General features: G+C 43.6%; 1 protein-coding gene across 1 annotated transcript in view; it reads right to left on the reverse strand.

Annotated features, from left to right (window-relative positions):
• The window catches only part of DSCAML1 (DS cell adhesion molecule like 1), a 529,481-nt gene that overhangs the window by 127,143 nt on the left and 381,690 nt on the right, over positions 1-20,648 (reverse strand). Inside the window, 2 exon segments of the mRNA XM_043998101.1 lie at positions 488-763; positions 6,194-6,472. Coding sequence (XP_043854036.1) covers positions 488-763; positions 6,194-6,472 — 555 coding nt within the window.

Here is a 20,648-nt window from a genome sequence, read left to right on the forward strand (position 1 = left end):
TGCTGGTAGTCTCTAGTTCTGCAGCATCCCCAGAGCAGGCCTGGCCCTCAGCAAAGGCGGGAAGTGGGCCTGGCCTGTAAGACATCCTCCCACTCCCCTTTCCACAACCCTCTCCTTCCTCCCACCCCCATCCTGTGTCCTTGCTCTCCGCTAGCTGTCAACTAATCCTCCCTGAGGTGTGAGCTGATAGAAGCTTCAAGTATGATTGATCCCCAGAAACCATGGGAGACTAGTTGCATTTCAGCAGGGATTCTAGAAGATAAAAAGCCTTCAGAACCCCAAGGAATGAATCACTGTAATGGTGGAATTTCAGGCACTGTGACAGGTGGTAGGGGAGACAGTCTTGGCTAGGGGGCTTTGTTTTCTACGGGTAGAGGCCATCATGAGGTAGGGCTTGCCCTAGACAGTGGCTGAATTGTGTGGGAGGGTGTGTTTGGAGGTGGTCCCCTGACTGCTCTTTCAGCCCCTTCCCTTCCACTCTGCTCACCCTCCAGAACAATGATGGCGAAGTCCTGAGCCGTCTGGGCTTTGCGCGTGGCGAAGCACTGGTAAGCCCCGGAGTGGCTTTTCTGGGCGGAGGTGATGAGGAGGGTCTCGTTGCTGAGCCCGCGGATAGAGATGGTCTCATCCGGCACCACCAGCTCTGTGTTGCGGTACCAGCGGATGGTGAGCTCCGGGGGGCCAGTCAGGGCACAGGACAGGATGACGGTGCTGCCGATGCCTGTCTTCAGCTGCTTTGGCGTCAGGGTCACATGGAGGGGGTCTGGGCCAGGGTGGGCCAAGGAGGGAGGAGGGAAAAAGAGAAGAAAAAAAGGCTTACTGCTGGTGGTGTAGGGGAAACAGCATGGCCTTGGGAGTTGGGAGGCCTGGGTCTGAGTTCGAGTTTTGCCACTATCTGGCTGTGTGACCTTGGACAAGTCACTTAAAGGCAGAATAGTGACTTTGGGTCAGGAGAGATCTGGATTCAAAATCTTCCTCTGATGCTAATTGTATGGTTCTCAGAAGATCCCTTAAGCTCTCTGTGCCTCAGTTTCTTTGTCTGTCAAATGAGGGGGCTAGATTATGTGATCTCTAAGGTTCCCTCCAGCCCCACTGTTCTGTGAGCCTAAGATTTGTACCCTCTCTTTTCCAAGCAGAGGCTCAGTCCTCTCCAGCTAACTGAGGGGGGAGGGATGCTTTGAATGTCCATGGGGATGATTTCTTCAGCTTTGACACCACTTTTGCTATGTAAATCCACGGGAATCACCCCCGGCCACTAGGCTGCACACATTCTAAGGAGGCTGGACGAAGAAAGAGTTTCCATAGCCTTCATCCCTGCTTTCTTTCTCCTCCTCCTCTCCCTAACCCTGTGCTGCTACCTATCCAGGCCTCTTTGCTTTCTATTTCTCTTGGGCTCAGCCTGCCCTGGGGTCTTGTACTACAGAGAACAAACAGCTATGGGGTCCCCAATGGCTGCCTGGGGGAGTGGGACAGACTCAGAGTAGGCAGGACTCCCCCAGCCCCTCGGCTTGCCCTGGAACCTGTGCCCAGCTGCCTGGGAATGTCATTAAACAATGAAGCAGGTGTTGGCTTCCTACCTGGTACTCAGGATGCCTGGTGCCTGCTCCCCCAAACCTACCCACTCAAAGAAAGAGCAGTTCCCAAAACTTTCCTCTTCTTGAACTTGGCAATGAAAAACCATCAGGGAAGACTAAGTAGGCATCACAGCCAACTGATACAATGACTGTGATGGATCAGCTGGAATGTCCTTGTCCTATACCTTCTGCTATGACCACCTGGCATAGCCCTGACTTTAGAGGAGCACCACATGTGCTTGCGTGTTCAGATATGGTGTGTATAGGTATGCATATATGTCCATACACACGTGTGCATGCCTAGGTGTGTGGCTATGAGTGTGTGTTTGTGTGCATGACTGCACATGCATGTGCATGCATGTATACAATGTGTGTGTGCATGGTCTAACAGAGGCTGCTGAGGGAAGGATGCCCTAGTCTGCGGAGAAGGCCATGTTAGGAGGGAGGCTGCCCAGGAAAGCATCTATGAATATCAATGTCTTAGCACATGTGTGTGCGCATGGAGGAGGTGATGGATGTTGGTTGGCATGTGCATGTGTGTGTTTATATCTATGCTGGTATGGTTTTTTTTTTGTTTTTTTTTTGCAGGGCAATGGGGGTTAAGTGACTTGCCCATGGTCACACAGCTAGTAAGTGTCAAGTGTCTGAGGCCGGATTTGAACTCAGGTACTCCTGAATCCAGGGCCGGTGCTTTATCCACTGCGCCACCTAGCCGCCCCCTGGTATGGTTTTTAATGTGCATACGTGTGCCAGGATATGAGTAAATGCCTGTATCTGTGAGGACATGTGTGTGTATTTGTGTCTTGGGCCAGGGTTTAGGACTGCAACAGTTATCCACATCCAGGCATGTTGCTTCTTCCCCCTCCTGCTGCCCAAGTGCTTCATCCCTAACTGGATCCCTAAATTTATGAGTCAGTGTTTATGAGCTTCATCAATGAACAGAGATCCCCTGGTCTTCTTCCACTTAAGAACTTTCTATCTTTTTTTTTTGGCAGAAGCTCTGGCCCTGCATTTCTCTACCTGGATGATTGTGTGTGTGCATGTGTGTGAGCTCAGGAAGGGAAGGGGACCCCAGCTCTGCTTAGCCGTTGTGAGGTGGCTCCCAGGTCTTAATGGAAGTGCCCCATGTAACTGTGTGTCCAGTCATGCTCCGGCGGGGAGGATGCATTAAGCCAAACCTAAATCTCACTCTCACCCCCACATCCCAATCCATCTTTCTGCTGCTCACATGTCTTGGGCTTATTTAATACAGCTCAGGTCCCGACAGGAAACACAAGGCACCTTAATATCGAACTTTCAGCATTTCATCCAAAGCATTTACATCACTTACTGTCGTTCTCAACACATGGGGTTGATTTGCTGGGGAACGCTGTCTGCTCTTCCAGCCACGCTGTAAATCTCAGTGGGACAGCTCTGCCACAGTAGTACCATAGATAATATCACACTCTAGCTCCCTGTGCAGCCTGAGGAAGGGGAGGGGGAACAGACCCTGGACTCTATAGTTTGATCCCCGGAAGAGCAGATCATCAGACAAAGCCAAGGAATGGGCACCATCTTGGGGAGGGGAGGGGCCTCAAGAATCTCTGTGCCCCTCAGCTATGGTAGGAGGAAGGCAAGGGTGAGAAAAAGAGCTTTCTGGGATATTCTGTTTTCTAAATGACCCATTCTGTGAATGGGGCCCCACTCTACTCTCAGATCCCCTTCTAACACCTCTTCAGTTCTGAACATGCAACCTCCTATGTTGCTCTTGGGGAGAACAAATGCACAGGGGTTTCGGGTCACCTCTGCTTCACACCCCTCCTATCCTGGGAAAGTGCAAAAAGGGCAGGTTCCCACACAGCCCACCAGGAACATGCCCCACATCCCTCCGTATCATCCTCACACATCCCCGTCCCGCCTCATCCCCATAAATTCTGGAAAGCCAAGAATATATAGACTCCCAAGCACAGACGGAAGGAAGAACCCTAGATATCCTCTAGCCTGAGTCCCTAGTTGTACAGATTAGTAAACTGAGGCCCAGAGAGGGAAGGCTTGCTCAAGGTCACATAGCTATTCTTGGAAAATTTCTGACTGTTAATCTAGCACTTTTATTACTATACAAAACCATTTCTCACTTCATATAAAAAGAGACTGAGTCAGATGCTGGTGGCTTGGTAGCCTAGTGAGCAATGAGCAGCTTCATTTATGTCCAAGCTGCCCACTCTTCTCCTTCCTCATGTGTCCATGAATGTGCACACACATAGTGACCCATCTGTGTCCTTTCCTTTTACTTTTTTTTTTAAAGTATATCACCAAGGTTGGAAGTTCGGGGGTTAGTCACAGGCCTCATCCTACTATTGACTGACACAGAAGCTTTGGCCTACTTCATGTCTGACCTGGGCTAGTTCTCCCTTCCTTAGGCAAGCTGGTGATGCATACTTTCCAGGGGTCTCCAATTGGCTGAAGTCAGGGTGGACAACCAATCTGCATAGCCCACTGCAGATCAGAACTCTTGAGCTCAAGAGATCTGCCAGCCTCAACCTCCCTGGTAGCTGGGATTTATGGGTGTGTGCCACCTCACCAGGCCAATTTCCTCATTTACTTAGGAAAGTGACACAGGTATGGATGCTTGTGTTTCCAGCATTGTGTTTCTGTTTATCCCGATACCCCTCTGCTCCTATGTATGAGATGGGTACTTTATATGCACGTTTGTCTATTGGAAGTTCCCCTTTCAAGTCCCAACTTAGAAGTAACCTCCTTCTCTTTCCGGCCTCTCCCCCAACCCCAAATGAGCCCTTTCTCCTCAGAGGGTTCAGAGCAGCTTGTCTGGACCTCTTCTTGACAAGAATACCATTTCCACTTGTATCACAGGATCAGAGAGGGTTGAAAGTGATCTTAGTGGTCATTTAATTCATTTAATGTTTCTTAAACTGTGCTGTAAGGAACTGTGAAACACCTATTATTTGTCAATAGGCACTGACAATAATAATTTTACAGGTCTTACTACTAGGTTTTGGCCAAAGTTTTGTTTCAACCGAAGGGTTCTAAGTCTTTCCCGGCTCTACTTCATCTACCACTCAGATGTCAAAGGGATCTTCCTAAAGCACAGGTCTGACCATATCACTTCCCTACTCAATCAGCTCTAGTGGCTCCCTATTACCACCAGGATACCTCTGATATGTATGCAAACCTTTTCCTAACCTGCTTCCCTCCCACCTGTCCAGTCATCATATATCTTACCCCCCCATTATGTATTTTGAGATCCAGTGAGACTGGGCTTCTTGCAGCCACTTGCACATACTCCATCTGTAGACTTTGGGCATTTTCACTGGAATGTTCTCTCTTCCTCATCTCTGCCCCCTGGCTTCCTTCAAGCTCCAGCTAAAATTTCACCTTCTTGACTTCCTTTTATTATGATATCTTCCCTTTATTGATTATCTTCAACTTAGCTTGTATATAGCTTTTTTTTAAGCATAATTGTTTTCATGTTCCTCATTAGCATGTGAGCTCTTTGAGAGCAAGGACTACCTTTTGCCATTCTTTGTATCTCCAGTGCTTAGTGCAGTGCCCGACACATAGTAAGTGCTTGACAAATTCTTGTGGACTGACTATGGAAACATCTGAGAACCACTGGTCTGGTCCAATCTCCTAATTTTACAGATGAGGAAACTGAGAGCTAGAAAGATTAAATGACTTGTCCCAGGTCACAAAGGGATTAAATGGATGATCTAGGATATGATTAGAGACCCTTTAATTCCAAATATACCTTTTCTACCATACCATATTGTATTGGGTTTCCATGCCTTTCCCCCTATTAGATCATAAGCCCTTTAAGAATTCAGCTGGTGATGGATCTATTTTTGTATTCCCAGCAGCCAGCTTGGTGCCTTGCTCTTAGAAGGTACTTTGTAAGTATTTGTTGAATGATTTGTTGAATGGATGAATGGAGGGAAGGATAGATGGATTGATGGATGGATGGATGAATGGATGGATGGATGGATGGATGGATGGATGGATGGATGGATGGATGGATGGATGGATGGATGGATGGACAAGGTACAATCAGTCAATGTACTTTTTTCTGTTCCACACTGAGAAATGGCAAGGAGGACTGTGATTAGCCTACACACAACATCTTTCCTTCTTAGCTCCTGAGGTTCCTTAATTCTTTCTTTTATATGAACAATCCATTATTTGGCAGAGGGGAGAGAATGAGTTGGAGGAGAGAAGAGGGAGAGAGACATCTCATATCCAAGTGACTGGAATGGGCTTTAATATTCTTTACCCTAATGTAGCCCCCATCTGCTCCCAACAACATGAAACAACTTTCTTCAACAGAGGAGGGACATTTTGAGGGGGCCAGGCTACCTGGTCCTAGGAAATAGATATCAAACAATTAGTTTCTGAGCGCCCACTGTATGCCAGACATTGCGCTAGGTGCTAGCTTCAAAGACAAACACTTTGGATCTCTTTCCTTGGTTGGAAGAACATGGGTTATTTTAAAGGCCACTAGAAAAAATGTCCTACTATTAGCATGGGGGGCATTATCAAAATCAGTATTTTGAGGCAAGAAGTCCAGAATGGAGTCTTGACCCTGGGAACTCATGTGGACCAGATGCTGGTAACCCATGTGTACTCACCTATTACTGTGAGGGTGCCTGTGGCTTCAGCTGAGCCAAAGGTATTGGTGACCTCGCAGATGTAGGTGCCACTGTCCTCAGCCCGCAGGTCACTAATGGTCAGCCCGGTGATGCGTTTGGTCCAGCGGCTGTCTGTGGGGAGGGGCCGCCCATCCTTGAGCCATCTGATTGCTGGGGCAGGGTAGCCTGAGGCAGTGCAGGGCAACTCCACTGTCTGACCTGCCCTCACTTCCCTGGAGTGGAAGCTGTCAAGGATGGTGGGGGTTGATTCAGCTGGGTCTGTAAGGCAAAAGAGGATGTTAACACTAGCCAGGAGATAAGGGAGTACAGAAGGGTCAGGGACCTGGACCAAAGCCCAGAGGCCACATAATGATCCTAAGGAAATATTCAGAACAAGCAAAAATAATAATTTGCTTTTGTGCAGTGTCACACTCAGGGGGCCCTCAAGAACACACTTCAGAAAGTATCTGTGTTATTCCCACCACATCAGCTCCCACTCTAACACGGCCCTCTCCCCTGATCCAGGCAAGACCTAGGGCCAATAGGCCTTGGTCTAGAAGGCATGATAATTCCAGAAGAAGAGAAATTATGAGGGATTCGATACGGTTTAACTGTTTACATCATACAATAGAAGATGATACTTGTAATTCCTAAGAACTTTTTCTTTAATAGGGCAGTTAGAAGGAGTCTATACAGAGAGAGGATGTGGGTGTGAGTTGACTAAGATGGGATGACATCCAAAACAATAAAATAAAATTAAGGGGTGAGAGAATTTTTAAAAAGATGATTCCAGAGCAGAGAGCAATAGGAAGTCCAGGGCTGATGAGAACGTATCTTAGTCTCCTCTTTGCAGAGATGGAGGTCTATGGGTGAGGAAAATGGCATATACTATCAGACCTAGTTGATATGTTGTTGTTGTTGTTATTCAGTCCTGTTCAACTCTTTGTGACCCCATTTGGGGTTTTCTTGGCAAAGATACTTGAGTGGTTTGCCATTTCCTTCTCCAGCTCAATTTACAGCTGAGGAAACTGAGGCAAATAGGTTTGAGTGACTTGCCCAGGGTCACACAGCTAATAAGTGTCTGAAGCCAGATTTGGACTCAAGAAGATGAGTCCTACTGACTTCAGGGCCAGCACTCACTCCATTATGCCACCTAATTGCCTTGTTGATAAACTGGTTGGTTTTAATGCCTTTTCTGCCCTCTCTCTCTTTTTTATTCTTTTTATAAAGGACAACTCCCTGAGTGGAGAAGGCGGAAGAAGGTGCTGTAAAGAACAAACTATATCAATGAAAACTTTATAAGGAAAAAGAGGCACGTAAAGAGGCAAGATGGTATGTAGTTGAATGAACAATGGTCTGAGGAGGCAGGAGCCTTGGTCTCTCTTCTTGGTTTCATCCACTTACTAGCTATGTGAGAACCAGATTTCTTTATCTCTAAAACAGGATGAACAGGCTTATGGTGGGGAGCAGGGTATTTTCAAATGCTTTGTAAACTTCAGTGTCCTTTCTTCTTTGTGGCCATGGGCGTCCAGTTTTTCTCTATCTTAGTGACCTCCTGGCTTTAAATAAAATGTAGAAGGGCTTATTATAACTGTTGTTGTTAGAAACAGGATGAAAGGACAAGAGAAGGAAAAGAAGACAGAGACAGCTGGAGGGAGAAAGAAGAGGGGAGTGGAAAAGAAGCGGGAATGAGGGCTAGAAAGAAACAAAAGGAAAGGACCAGGGGATAAAAGATAGGGATGCAGGGGAAGACCCTCCAGCCCAAGTGATATCACTTGGTCCTATCCTTGAGAGTTAATTCCTCCCCAATTCCACTGGCCTTGGGCCTAATTCTTGTTTCCAAAGGTCCTGACTTGAAACTATTGCTCTGTCCTCCTCTATAGTTCTCAGATTCATTTTTTTGGGGGGGCAATCAGGGATTTCTAAAGGACTTTCAGACTTTAAAAGTGCTCTATGGGGGCAGCTAGGTGGCACAGTGGATAGAGCACTGGCCCTGGAGTCAGGAGTACCTGAGTTCAAATCTGGCCTCAGACACTTAACACTTACTAGCTGTGTGACCCTGGGAAAGTCACTTAACCCCAATTGCCTGACTTAAAAAAATAGTGCTCTATGTATATTATCTCATTTGTAGTGCAATACAGTGGAAAGACTGATGGATTTGGTGGCAGCGAACTGGAATTTCAATCCTAGTCCTGTTGCTTATTACTTGTGTGATATTGGACAAGTCTCTTAACCTGTCTGAACCTCCATTTTCTCATTTATAAAATGTGGAGGTTTGGACTAGATGACCCCCAAAGTTTCCTTTTAGCTCTAAAATCTAGGATCTTCTGAATTCATACACAGAATCTTAGTGATAATTTCATCCTTCAGCAGATGGAAGAGCCAACAGGGGAAACTCTATTCCAGATCTCATTCTCATAAAGAACTCGGTGGTGGGGTAGAAAATGATGGAAATCTGAGGCAGAGAGAGGAAGAAAAGTAATTATTCCTTCTTGGGTTTGTGATAGAGAAGTAAGGAGATGCTTGTACAGTCTGACATCCAGATTTTAGAAAACAGATTTAGGAGGGCTCAAAGAAAAGACAGGTAGGACTCTATAGATTAAAATACCACAGGGGAATTCACTCTCAGGAAGGAAGGGAGAGACTCCAGAATGGAATTCTGAAGACACAAAGAGAAACCATTACAATGAGGAGGGGAAAATGAGACTTGTCTCAAGACACTAATGTGGATGCATGGGGTACTCACCGACAAACCTGTATTTTAAAAAGAAATGTATAGAAGATGGAAACAAGATCAAATAATATAAAGAGTGAATGAACATGACACTGACCTGTAAAAATATGTCAGGAATGCTAAAGTTCAAAATAAACTGAGGCTGTCCAGAGCACCTAAATATTACAAAAAAAGGTTCATTTCTTTACTCTTAGCTACACTAGAAAGGAATAAAAGAAGGAAAAGGACCTTTTAGCTGACAACAGAGGGAAGGCAGAACTGCTGAAGTTTTATTTTGTTTCTGGTTTTCCTACCAAGGAGAAAGACCTTTGCATTAGAAATGTCAGAACAAAAATGACTTAACAAGGAGTTGATGTTCCCAGATAAGTAAAGAGATAGTAAGGGAACACCCAAGTGTCCTTGATGAATTCAAGTGCATCCGGTCCAAATGAACCACACCCCCACACCCTCTGGTACTAAAGAGGGGGCTTATATGATTGCTAAGTGGCCATCAGTGATGTTTGAAAGATGGGGAGATGGAAAATGATACAAGTCTGGAGAAGGGCAAATGTTGACCATATTTTCTAAAAAAGGGTTTAAGAAAACAGAATCTGCAAATTATAGGTTTCTGAGCTTGACTTCAATTCCTGAAAATATTTTTTTAGAAAGGAACATTATAGGGATGGCTGGTGAACATGTAGACAGGGAGACAGTGGTTACAAAGAGGCAGCACAGATTCATCAAGAAGAGGTTATGTCAGATTAACCTCATTTCCTTTCCTGATAGGATTACTAGATTAGTAGATGAGGAGAATTCTGTAGTATATTCCACCTGGATTTTAGCAAAGTTTTTTGATGAAGTATTTCATACTATTCCTATGGGGAAGATGGGGGGAGATATGGACTAGATGATTATACAATTAGATGTATTCAGAACTAGTTGGATGAATGACTCAAAGAGTAACTGGAAATGGCTCGTCAACCTGGCAGGAAGTGGTGTCCAGTGCAGTACCTCAGAGATCTGCGCTTGGCCCTTTGATGTTCAATATTTTTATAAATGACTTGGAGAAAGGCATAGCTAGAGTGGACACCAGATTTATAGGTGACACAAAACTGGTAGAGATAGTTAACACACTGAATGATCATCAATAGCTAAAAAGATCTTGACAGGCTGAGGTATTGAGCTAAATCTGCCAAAATGAAAGTCAAGAGGGATAAATATAAAGTCTTGCATTTGGGCAAAAATAATCAATTCTAGTAACACAAGATGAAGGGAGGGGTGGAGCATGGAGTCTAAAGGGTTTTTGGTTTTTTTTTTTTGCCAGGCAATGGGGGTTAAGTGACTTGCCCAGGACCACACAGCTAGTAAGTGTTAAGTGTCTGAGGCCGGATTTGAACTCAGGTACTCCTGACTCCAGGACCAGTGCTCTATCCACTGCACCACCTAGCTGACCCCAAGTCTAAAGTTTTTAATGAACTACAAGCACGATATGAGTCAGCAACGTCATGTGGCAGTCAAAAACAGCAAGGAATTCTTGGGTTGCATTAAGAAGGTATAATTTCTGGGGAGGCAGCTAGGTGGCGCAGTGGATAAAGCACTGGCCCTGGATTTGGGAGGACCTGAGTTCAAACCCTGCCTCAGACACTTGACACTATCTGTGTTACCCTGGGCAATTCACTTAACCCTCATTGCCCCACAGAAAAAAGAAGGTATAATTTCTGGAAATAAAGAAGTGATAGTCTCATTGTACTCTGCCCCTGTTGGACCTTGTTTGGAGCATTTTATTCCATTTTGGGCTGGTGACAGTGAAAGGTCTTGAGTCCATGTCATAAGAAACAGTTGAAGGAACAAGGAGGGACATGATGGCTGTATACAGTTATTTGAAAGGCTGTCCCATGGAGGAGGGATTAGACTTTTTTTTTTCTGTGGGAACCCAGAAGGCAGAACTAGGAATAATGGGTAGAAGTTGGGAAAAGGAAATTTAGGCTCAATATCAGGAAAAACTTCCTAATGGGTGACCAGTTGTTCAGGATGTTGTAGAGGGGGGTTGTGACTTAGGAAAGGGGTGTGACTCAATGAACTTTGAGGTCCCTTCCTCCTCTATTCCTGTGATTGATGAAGGCAGTATGGCATAGTACATAGGATAATAGAACTGGAGTGAGGAAGCTCTGGGTTCAAATCCCACCCTAGCAACTAACTAGCTGTGTGACCCTGGGCAAGGCACTTTACCTTACTCTTCCTGACATGGTTTCTTCATTTATAAAATAAGGGGGTTGGGGGGCTAGGTGGCACAGTGGATAGAGCACCAGCCCTGGAGTCAGGAGTACCTGAGTTCAAATCCGGCCTCAGACACTTAACACTTACTAGCTGTGTGACCCTGGGCAAGTCACTTAACCCCAATTGCCTCACTAAAAAAAAATTAGAGCTGGTAGAGGTCATATTGAGGATAGCTAGGTGACACAGTAGATAGAGCACCAGATCTGGAGTCAGGAGAATTCATCTTTGTGAATTCAAATCTGGCCTCAGACACATACTAGCTGTGTGACCTTGGGCAAGTCACTTAACCCTGTATGCCTCAGTTCCCTCGTCTATAAAATGAGCTGGAGAAGGAAATGGCAAACCACTCCAGTATCTTTGCCAAGAAAATGCCAAACGGGGTCATGAAGAGTTGGACATGACTGGAAAATAACTGAACAACAACAGAGGCTATATATACATGTGTCTATATATGTATATACATATGTGTGTATATGGGGAGAGAGAGAGAGAGAAGGGCAGGGAAAAGAAAGGAAGGAAGGAAGGACAAGGAAGGGAATTCACACACATATGCATATATATACACACATCTATATATACACATTCACATACATAAATATGGGTTATTGTATAGAACATCTAATCTAATAACCTCAAGATCATCTAGTACAACCTCCTCATTTGACAGATGTGGAAATTGAAGCCCAGAGTAGTGAAGTGATTTGCCCACGGTTCCACAAGCGGCAGAACTAGGATATGAGTGCAGGTCTTCTAAGTTCAAATCTACTGCCTCTTCTTCTGTACCATGCTTCTTCTCAGGAAGTAGCTCAGAAAGGGGAGATGACTAGAGATATAATTAGGAATGGTGGCATCTGAGGCAAGTTTAGTTCAGCTGGGACAAAGTGGAAGGAGAGTTAATCCATTCCAGTTGAATACAATTGCTCTTGGCTGAAAGGAGGAAGTCTGTATTCATGGAAGTCAGCAGAGGTAGATTTCATGAGATGGGCATCTTGGTGCCAGTATCCTCGGAGGAAGGCGAATCAAGGCTGAGAGAGGTAGGTAGGGCAAGAGGCTGCCATGATCCTCTGGAATCACGGTTGATTATTGTATTGAGCAGGGCATTGTATTGCTCAGGGGTGCTTGTTACTTTTGGTGTCCTGGAACAACATCTTGATTGTACCCTTCTGGTTATGTTTCAGAAAAAAGACTGATGCTCCTTTCTTTTCCCACTCCTCACTCAGGGTTAGAGATGAACATTTGATCTTTCCACCTTTATGGCCTTTCTTCCCTTGACCCTCCTCTTTAAACTCCATGGCCTCTTTCCTCACTGACCACAGAGAGCTGGTAGGATAGTGTATTCTGGAAGCATTACTCAAAGTAACAGTTAATTGATATAAAATATACAAATTCTGTGGCACACTGCAAAATTTGCAAGCAGAGGGACTGCTAAGATGACCAAGGAAGGGCTGGAAAGTGGGGTGAAGGGGGGAGGAGGGAATTAATCACTGAGTCTCAGGCGTGAAATTAAATTCCAAGGGAAAGAAACCTCTTTCATTACTCCAGAGCAGAAGTAAAATGCTGTGATGTGTACATGGTGACAGCCACAGGGGATGGGGCATTGCTAGCTTGAGTGCCTGGGCTGGGAGGCAGATGACTCCACCCCCAAGAAAGGGCTAGTTATTCTGAGAGGGTGCACACTTTGTCGTGTAGGGAGTTGGTGATGGGTAGAGCCCGGAGGTCCAGGAAAGGAAGATCCTCGTGATGGATGATGTGAAAGGTTGACTCTTCCCTATACTGGTGGAAACTCTAGCTCACTATTATATCCTAGGATTTTACCAAAAACCCCAAACCAAACAACCTAGCTTTAGAGGTTCACTTCCCTGGCACTGTGATTTGCTAGATTGTGTAGGAAAAGAGAGGAAAGGGCTGATAGCAGCAGAGGGGATGGTGACTCAAGGGCCTTCTGCCAAGGCTGCTTATTTTAGCAACCATATAATGTTGCTTCTTAGAGCAGACCTCAAAGTGTGATGGTCTTATATTGCCCAACTAGAAGGTAAGGTCCATCAGGGTAGAGATTACATCATATCTAAAATGTGTACCCTCCCTAGCACCTAGTATAGAGTGCATACTGGATGCTGTAGGTGCTTAATAAATGCTTGCTGAATTGTACTATTATATAATGTTATTTTCTCATTTCCTTAGCTATTAACAAAAGTCTTTTTGGAAAAAAAAACACACATCAAAATCAAAATTAAAGGGGCAGTTAGGTGGCACAGTGGATAAGGCACTGGCCTTGGATTCAGGAGGACCTGAGTTCAAATCCAGCCTCAGACACTTGACACTTACTAGCTGTGTGACCCTGGGCAAGTCACTTAACCCTCATTGCCCTGAAAAACAAAGAAATAAAAGAAAATCAAAATTAAAAAAATCAGCCTTTGTCTTGAGTTAACAAAGAAAAAGGGGGGATTATGTGGATGATCCAGGGGGATCTGAGAGAAGTGGAAGACTCTGTAGGTGAGAGAAGGACTAGTGGTATCAGGAGAGGGAGACTGACAACTGTTACATCACCTCGACAGGAACAGAGCTCTATGTTTACAAAGAAGTGGAGAAAAGCTTGTACAGGAGATAGGGTGGGATGGGGGAAAGAGCAATGACTCAGGAGTTGGAGAACAGAGGTTCTAATCCCGACTCTTCCTCTTGCTACCTGTGTAATACTGGGCAAGTCTTTTAACGTCCCTGAGTCTCAGTTTCCCTAGCTGTAAAGTGAAGGGGTGAGACAAGGTGGCCTCTAGGTTTTCTTCTAGCTATAAATCTTCTGGGTCTAGAGTGCTAGCCTTCTTGCCTGAGTTTCCCTCTTTTCATAAAAGTTTAATTTAAATTTTCAATGACTAAATATTAATTTTTCTTCCTCTCAACCTTCAATTGAAAAGGAAAGAAAAAAAACCCTTGTAATGAACATGAATAGTTAATCAAAATTCTTGCATTGTTCATGTTCTAAGATATACATCTCATGCTACATCTGCAAGATACCTTTTGCATCTTGTATCTATCACCTGTCTGTCAGAGACAGACAGGTCCTGCATCACTGGTCCTCTGGAATCAAGGTTGATCATTGTACTGAGCAGAGTTCTTAAGTCTTTCAAAGTTGTTTACCATGTTGACTATTCCTTATAACACTGTTGTTATTCTATAAACTGTTCTGCTTCTGCTCACTTCATTCTGCATCAGTTCATATGAATATTTTTGGGTTTCTCTGAAGCTATCCTTTTCATAATTTAACACACAATAATATTTCATTACATTCATATATTATACTTGGTTTAGCCGTTCCCAAACTCATGGTACCCTCTTAGCTCCCAATCCTTTGCCACTACAAAAAGAGATACTATAAATCTAAGGTTCCTTTTTTCACTTTTTTCAAACCTTCTCACTCTTCCCCCCACTGAGAAAGTAAGAAAAAAAATATTGTTTTGGTTGTTGCAAACATGTATAGTCAAGCAAAATAAATAACTTCATTTGCCAGGTCTTTTTTAAAAGTCTCAATATGCCCTCTATCATGTTTCTATTTGGAGTTGGTGGCTTGTTTTATTAAGAGTCCTCTGGAATCATGGTTGGTCATTGTGTTGATGAGAGGTCTGAAAACTTTCAAACTTGGTTGTCTTTAAAAAATTGTTACTGTATGAAAATTGTTCTCTTGGTTCTTCTCAGTTTACTTTTTTTTTTTAAGTTCTTTTTTTTTTTGGTGGGGCAATGGGGGCTAAGTGACTTGCCCAGGGTCACACAGCTAGTAAGTGTCAAGTGTCTGAGGCCGGATTTGAACTCAGGTACTCCTGAATCCAGGGCCGGTGCTTTATCCACTGTGCTACCTAGCTGCCCCCTCGGTTTACTTTTTATCAGTTCCTTCACAGATAATAAGTATCCAAGGCAGTATTTAACTCAGGTCTTCCTGGCTCCATGCCCAGTCTTCTATCTGCTGTATCACCTCTCTGGACTCTTAAGGGAACTAACAATTTGGGATGAGAGATGAGAAGGGATTAAGTGGGACTCTGGTTTAACATATTGTGACAGGCTGATTTCTAAGTTTTCTCTCTTGGTAAGGATGCAACTGTTACTAGAGCGGAGTCATTCCCTTCAACATTTCAAAATTTCTCCTGGAAGAATGGACAGATGAGAACAATTTGTTCCAACAATGCAATAGTATTCCATCACATTAATATACCATAACTTGTTCAGCCATTCCCCAATTGATGGGTACCTCCTCAGTTCCCAATTTTTGCTACCACAAACAGAGCTGCTATAAATATTTTTGTACATATGGGCCCTTTTCTTCTTTCTTGTATCTCTTTGGGGGTTGTTGTTGTTTGTCCTTTGTTTTCAAAGAAGACCAATGACATCCCAAATGAATGATGTCTTGATTTGAATGTAAATCAGATTTAAGTGAGGCAGAGTTACACCAATCATCAGTCCCATTCTCTCTTCCAGTGTCACTGAAGTCCAGTGGGAGGACAAAAGTCACGAAGACAGGAGATGGCCTGGGATGCACTAGATGAACTTGGTGCCTTCAATGTCTGACCAAGCTCTAAGTGCTCCACAGTGCCTGCTACAACCACCTTCATGGCTGTTGGAACAAATTGTTCTCATCCGTCCATTCTTCCAGGAGAAATTTTTCTATGCTTGGGGTAGGCATCCTCCTAACTCACTGACAGGGGTAAAGCTGGTTTAGCCTAGAAGGATGCCTTACCAAATTGTGGCCATTACGTGTGCTACAGCTTCTCAGTACAGACCTAATAGGGGTATCACTGGGTCAAAGGGTATGTGCAGTTTAATAGCTTTGGGGGCATAGTTCCAAACTTCTTTCCAAAACGGCTGGATCGCTTCCCAGCTCAACCAACAGGGCATTCATAAGATACCTGTTTTTCCCATAGCCCTTCCAACACTTGTCATTTATCTTTTTGCCAAATTTGCCCATTTGATGGGTGTGAGATAGAATCTCGGAATTTTACATTTGTAATTATATAATTATTAGCAATTTGGAGCTTTTTTCTTCATATGGATATTGATAGCTTGGATTTCTTCCTTTAAAAAACTGCCTGTTTATATTCATTAGCCATTTATCAATTGGGGAATTGTTCTTATTCTTACAAATTTAAATCCATTCCCTAAATATCTTAGAATTATCTGAGAAACTTGTGGCAAAGATTTTCTCCATTTGCCTGCTTCTATTCTAATTTTAGCTATATTGGTTTTATTTGCACAAAACTTTTTAATATTATATAATAAAAATTTTCCATTTTATTCTCTGTAACCCTCTCTCTCTCTTTCTGTCATGAATTCTTTCCTCATTCCTAGATCTGACAGATACTTTTTTCCTTGCTTCTTTTGACGTTTCTTCTTTTTACCTGCTCATGAGGCAGGATTTCTGGGGTCTCTGAGGGCTCACGCCACTGCTACTTCTTCCATCCAATTTGTCGTTGCCCAGGAAGGAAAGTATGCTGCCCCATTCCCACTTTTAGCAGGTGCATCCATGCTACCTGGGCCTCCACAAACAAAGGATTAGTACCTCAGAAGACATCAACAAAACTACCTTGTAGCCCAAACCATAGCAGCCTTGGATGGCTAAGTCTGAAGAAGAGTCATTGGAAGGGGGCAGCTAGGTGCTGCAGTAGATAAAGCACCAGCCCTGGATTCAGGAGGACCTGAGTTCAAATCCTACCTCAGACACTTGACACTTACTAGCTGTGTGACCCTGGGCAAGTCACTTAACCCTCATTTCCCTGCAAAAAAAGTCATTGGAAGACGAAGGTGGCTTGGTTCACAGATAGGTGGGAGGGAGGGAATTTGGGCAGGCAGTGGGCACTCACTCTGGTGGGTGGGCTGACTCCGCTCTAGTAACAGTTGCATCCTTACCAAGAGAGAAAATTTAGAAATCAGCCTGTCACAATATGTTAAACCAGAGTCCCACATAATCCCTTCTCATCTCTCATCCCAAATTGTTAGTTCCCTTAAGAGTCCAGAGAGGTGATACAGCAGATAGAAGACTGGGCATGGAGCCAGGAAGACCTGAGTTAAATACTGCCTTGGATACTTATTATCTGTGCAATTGACTGGGCAAGTCATTTAACAGCCTTAGTTTCTTCATCTGTAAAAAGAGGAGAAAAATGGTAGCTACTTGAAAGGATTGTCATGATAACCAAAGGAGATAACATTTGTAAAGTGCTTTGCAAGCCTTAAAAACTATTTAAATGCTATTATTATTAATAATAGCCCTTCACCCCCACTCCACACAGTAATGAAGGGGCAGGAGAAAAATATTCCCTGGTACAAAGTCCCCAGGCAACCTCTTCCAACACCAAGGTGTAAAAAGTCCAGGTGTCCCAAGGAAGAATCCCTCCAAGGGGTTTATCTTAGTGGGGTTTACCACACCTGACTCAAGGGGACCTGGAAGGCTTTCTTCTATGTTACATGAGTGGCATGCAAATATGATGCAAAATACTATTAAGCATCATTTACAATTTTGTAGTAAACCTCTCAGGTAACATTTAAAAATAGGACCATACACCCAAGGAAGATACTTGTGGTAAGGGGAGCTTGTCACAGAACTAAACATCACAAGGGAACTCAGAGGTACAACCCATACTTGAATGGAGAATTTCCTCTATACTAATCTCAACAAATATTCATTCAACCTCTGCTTGAAGAACTTCAGGGATAGGGAGCTCACTACCTTCGAAGACAGCCCTTTTCACTATTGAAAAATTCTAATTATTAGGGAATTTCCCCTCAAATGAAGCCTAAATCAGCCTGCTGCTACTTCCTCCCATTGCTCCTCATTCTGCCCTCTGAGGCTAAGCAGGCAAATCAAATGTCCTTCAACTCCACAGTCCTTTGGAGACATGAAGGCAACCATCATTCCCTTCTCCCCCCAACGCTGAAATTTTTTCTTCTGATTCCTTCTGTTCAAAGCTCTCATGGTTTTGTCTTTCTCCTTCCCCTCCTCCAGACACACTTTTGCTTGTCAGCATCCTTCCTGAACATGGTGGCGGCCAGAGGTGGTCTGCCGAGGGCTGGATGGTCACATCCCTCATCTTGGGCCTCTCTCGAGGCAGCCTGGGAGCGTGTTAGCTTCTCTCCTCTCGACATCAAGCCGCAATTCCCTTGCTGCTACCCGTGCTCTTTTGGCATTGGTAGCACTTTGCTGCCGGGCCCTCACAGCTTCTTCACCCATTGTGTGTCTGAACTGACTCTGCAAATTAGACACAAGCTCAGGAAGTCATGCTTCTGACAAGTTGATTCAAATGGAGGGTCCCTCGTATAACTAAGTACTGAGGTTTGCAAAGCACTTCATACATACTATCCCAGCCCATCCTCACAGCAATCCTGTGAGATAGGTACTATTATTAACCTCATTTTAAAGCTATGGAAAACTGAGGCTGAGGAAAGAAATAAGCATTTATTAGACACCGGCTATATATGTCAGGCACTGCGCTAAGCACTTTGTAAATATCATCCCATTCTCAACAATCCTGAGTAGGCACTTTTATCAGCCCCATTTTTCAGTTGGGAAGCAGAGAGAGACTAAGTGACTTGTCTACTGAGTCACACTGCTAATGCGTCTGGGGTGGGATCCAAATTCAGCTCTTCCTGACTCCAGTTCCAGTACGCTACTTAGCCCGTCACCCTTAAATAGGACCATAGAGGTTTTCTAGTCCACCCTCTAGCCGTACAGATAGGGAGAGTTAGGACTAGGTTACACAGCCAACATAGCCCAGGCAGGGCCAGAACAAAAAGGCCGGTCTCCTGGCTCTTTGTCTTCTGTCAGGTTGTATTCTCCAGGGGATCCTGATCCAAGAGGCACCAGGAAACACACAAAACAATATTTTCAACTGTGGCTTAGTAAAAAACACAGAAAGGTTTCTCAAATGGTTTTCTATCTGGTAGTTTGTAAGTTTCTTAAGGGCAGTTGATGTTTTCATTTTTAGCTTTCTTTCTCCAGCATCTAAGCCAGTGCCTTCTATAGTAAGCACAGAATTAATGCTTGTGGAATGAAGTAAATGAATGAAAATCAGCATTTCTCCTGGGGATCTTTTATCAAAGTGAGGAATGTATCGAAGTTCTCTGAAAGGGAAGACATTTCTTTTTTTTTTTTAATTAAAAAAAAGTTTTTTTAGGGAAGACATTGCTGCAGGAAGTTAGGATGGGAAGAAACTGAGGCCTTCTCCTTCAAAATCTCCCCTTAATACCCATTCTTCTGGGAAGCCTTTTTTTTCTTTTGTGGGGCAATGAGGGTTAAGTGACTTGTCCAGGGTCACACAGCTAGTAAGTGTCAAGTGTCTGAGGTCAGATTTGAACTGAGGCCCTCCTGAGTCCAGGGCCAGTACTTTATCTACTGTACCACCTAGCTGCCCCCTGGGAAGTCTTTTTTGAAATTATCTTTCCTGACTATATTTGGGGCTTTACTCCCTTGTCCCTAAAGGAACGTATGTAACATAAATTTAGGGATTTCATAATACAGAACTACAGAACTCTGGAATGAGGAAATTCCTTCTACCAATGTAAGTTGCAACCTTTTCCTCCTCCTCCTCCTTCTCCTCCTCATTGCTAGTACCTATATAACACTTTAAGTTTGGCAAAGTGTTTTACAAATATTATCTCATTTTATCCTCACAAAACCCTGGGAGGTAGGTACTGTTGTTGTTGTCATTTATTAATTATTATCATCATCCCCATTTTTCAGATGAAGAGAACTGAGGCTGAAAGATGTTTTTAAGTGACTTAGGTCTTCCTGACTCCTGGTTCAATGCTCTATACACTCTGCTACCTAGACAATTGCCTGAAACATTCAGAGATTAAATGACTTGACTATGGTCAATACATTCATTGGTAGAAAAATTTGCTACTGAAATGAGATAATGTTTGTATAACTTGCCGATTTTAATGATCCATATAAATGCTTATTATTATTATTATTATTATTATTATTATTATTACTGTTCTCATCCATCCCCACAAAATGTGGCTTTTACATCGCTTATACCAGTTCTGAAGAACAAGGGAAATGGTTAAGATGAAGATGACAAATCTATTCATTTGGTTGGAAAGAAATGTAAAAAAAAAATCACAGCAAACACTTTTATGTGGTAATCTTGTATAGTTACACTTAGAACATTATGTTTTAATGCTTCAAAAGATTTATGATTTCACCTATAGGGATATTCACTTCACTAGTACAAATTGCAACCCTTCCACAACCTTTCATAGGAATTACTTCATGATTTGATATGGCCAAAAATTTCAACAACCAGGAGTCACCATTCTAGTAAAGAGCCTGTTTGAATTTAGCTAGTTTGGTTCTGAGCGGAAAGATTGCACTGTACTCTTAACTTGGTAATAGTAATGAAATGATGACTCATTTATGTAATGACTTATTATTTATATATCACTTCCTCACAACAGGTAGGTAGATACAAGAGTTGGAATGGTAGGTGG

This window comes from Dromiciops gliroides, chromosome 3 (genome assembly GCF_019393635.1).
Source record: "Dromiciops gliroides isolate mDroGli1 chromosome 3, mDroGli1.pri, whole genome shotgun sequence".
NCBI classification, from domain to species: domain Eukaryota; kingdom Metazoa; phylum Chordata; class Mammalia; order Microbiotheria; family Microbiotheriidae; genus Dromiciops; species Dromiciops gliroides.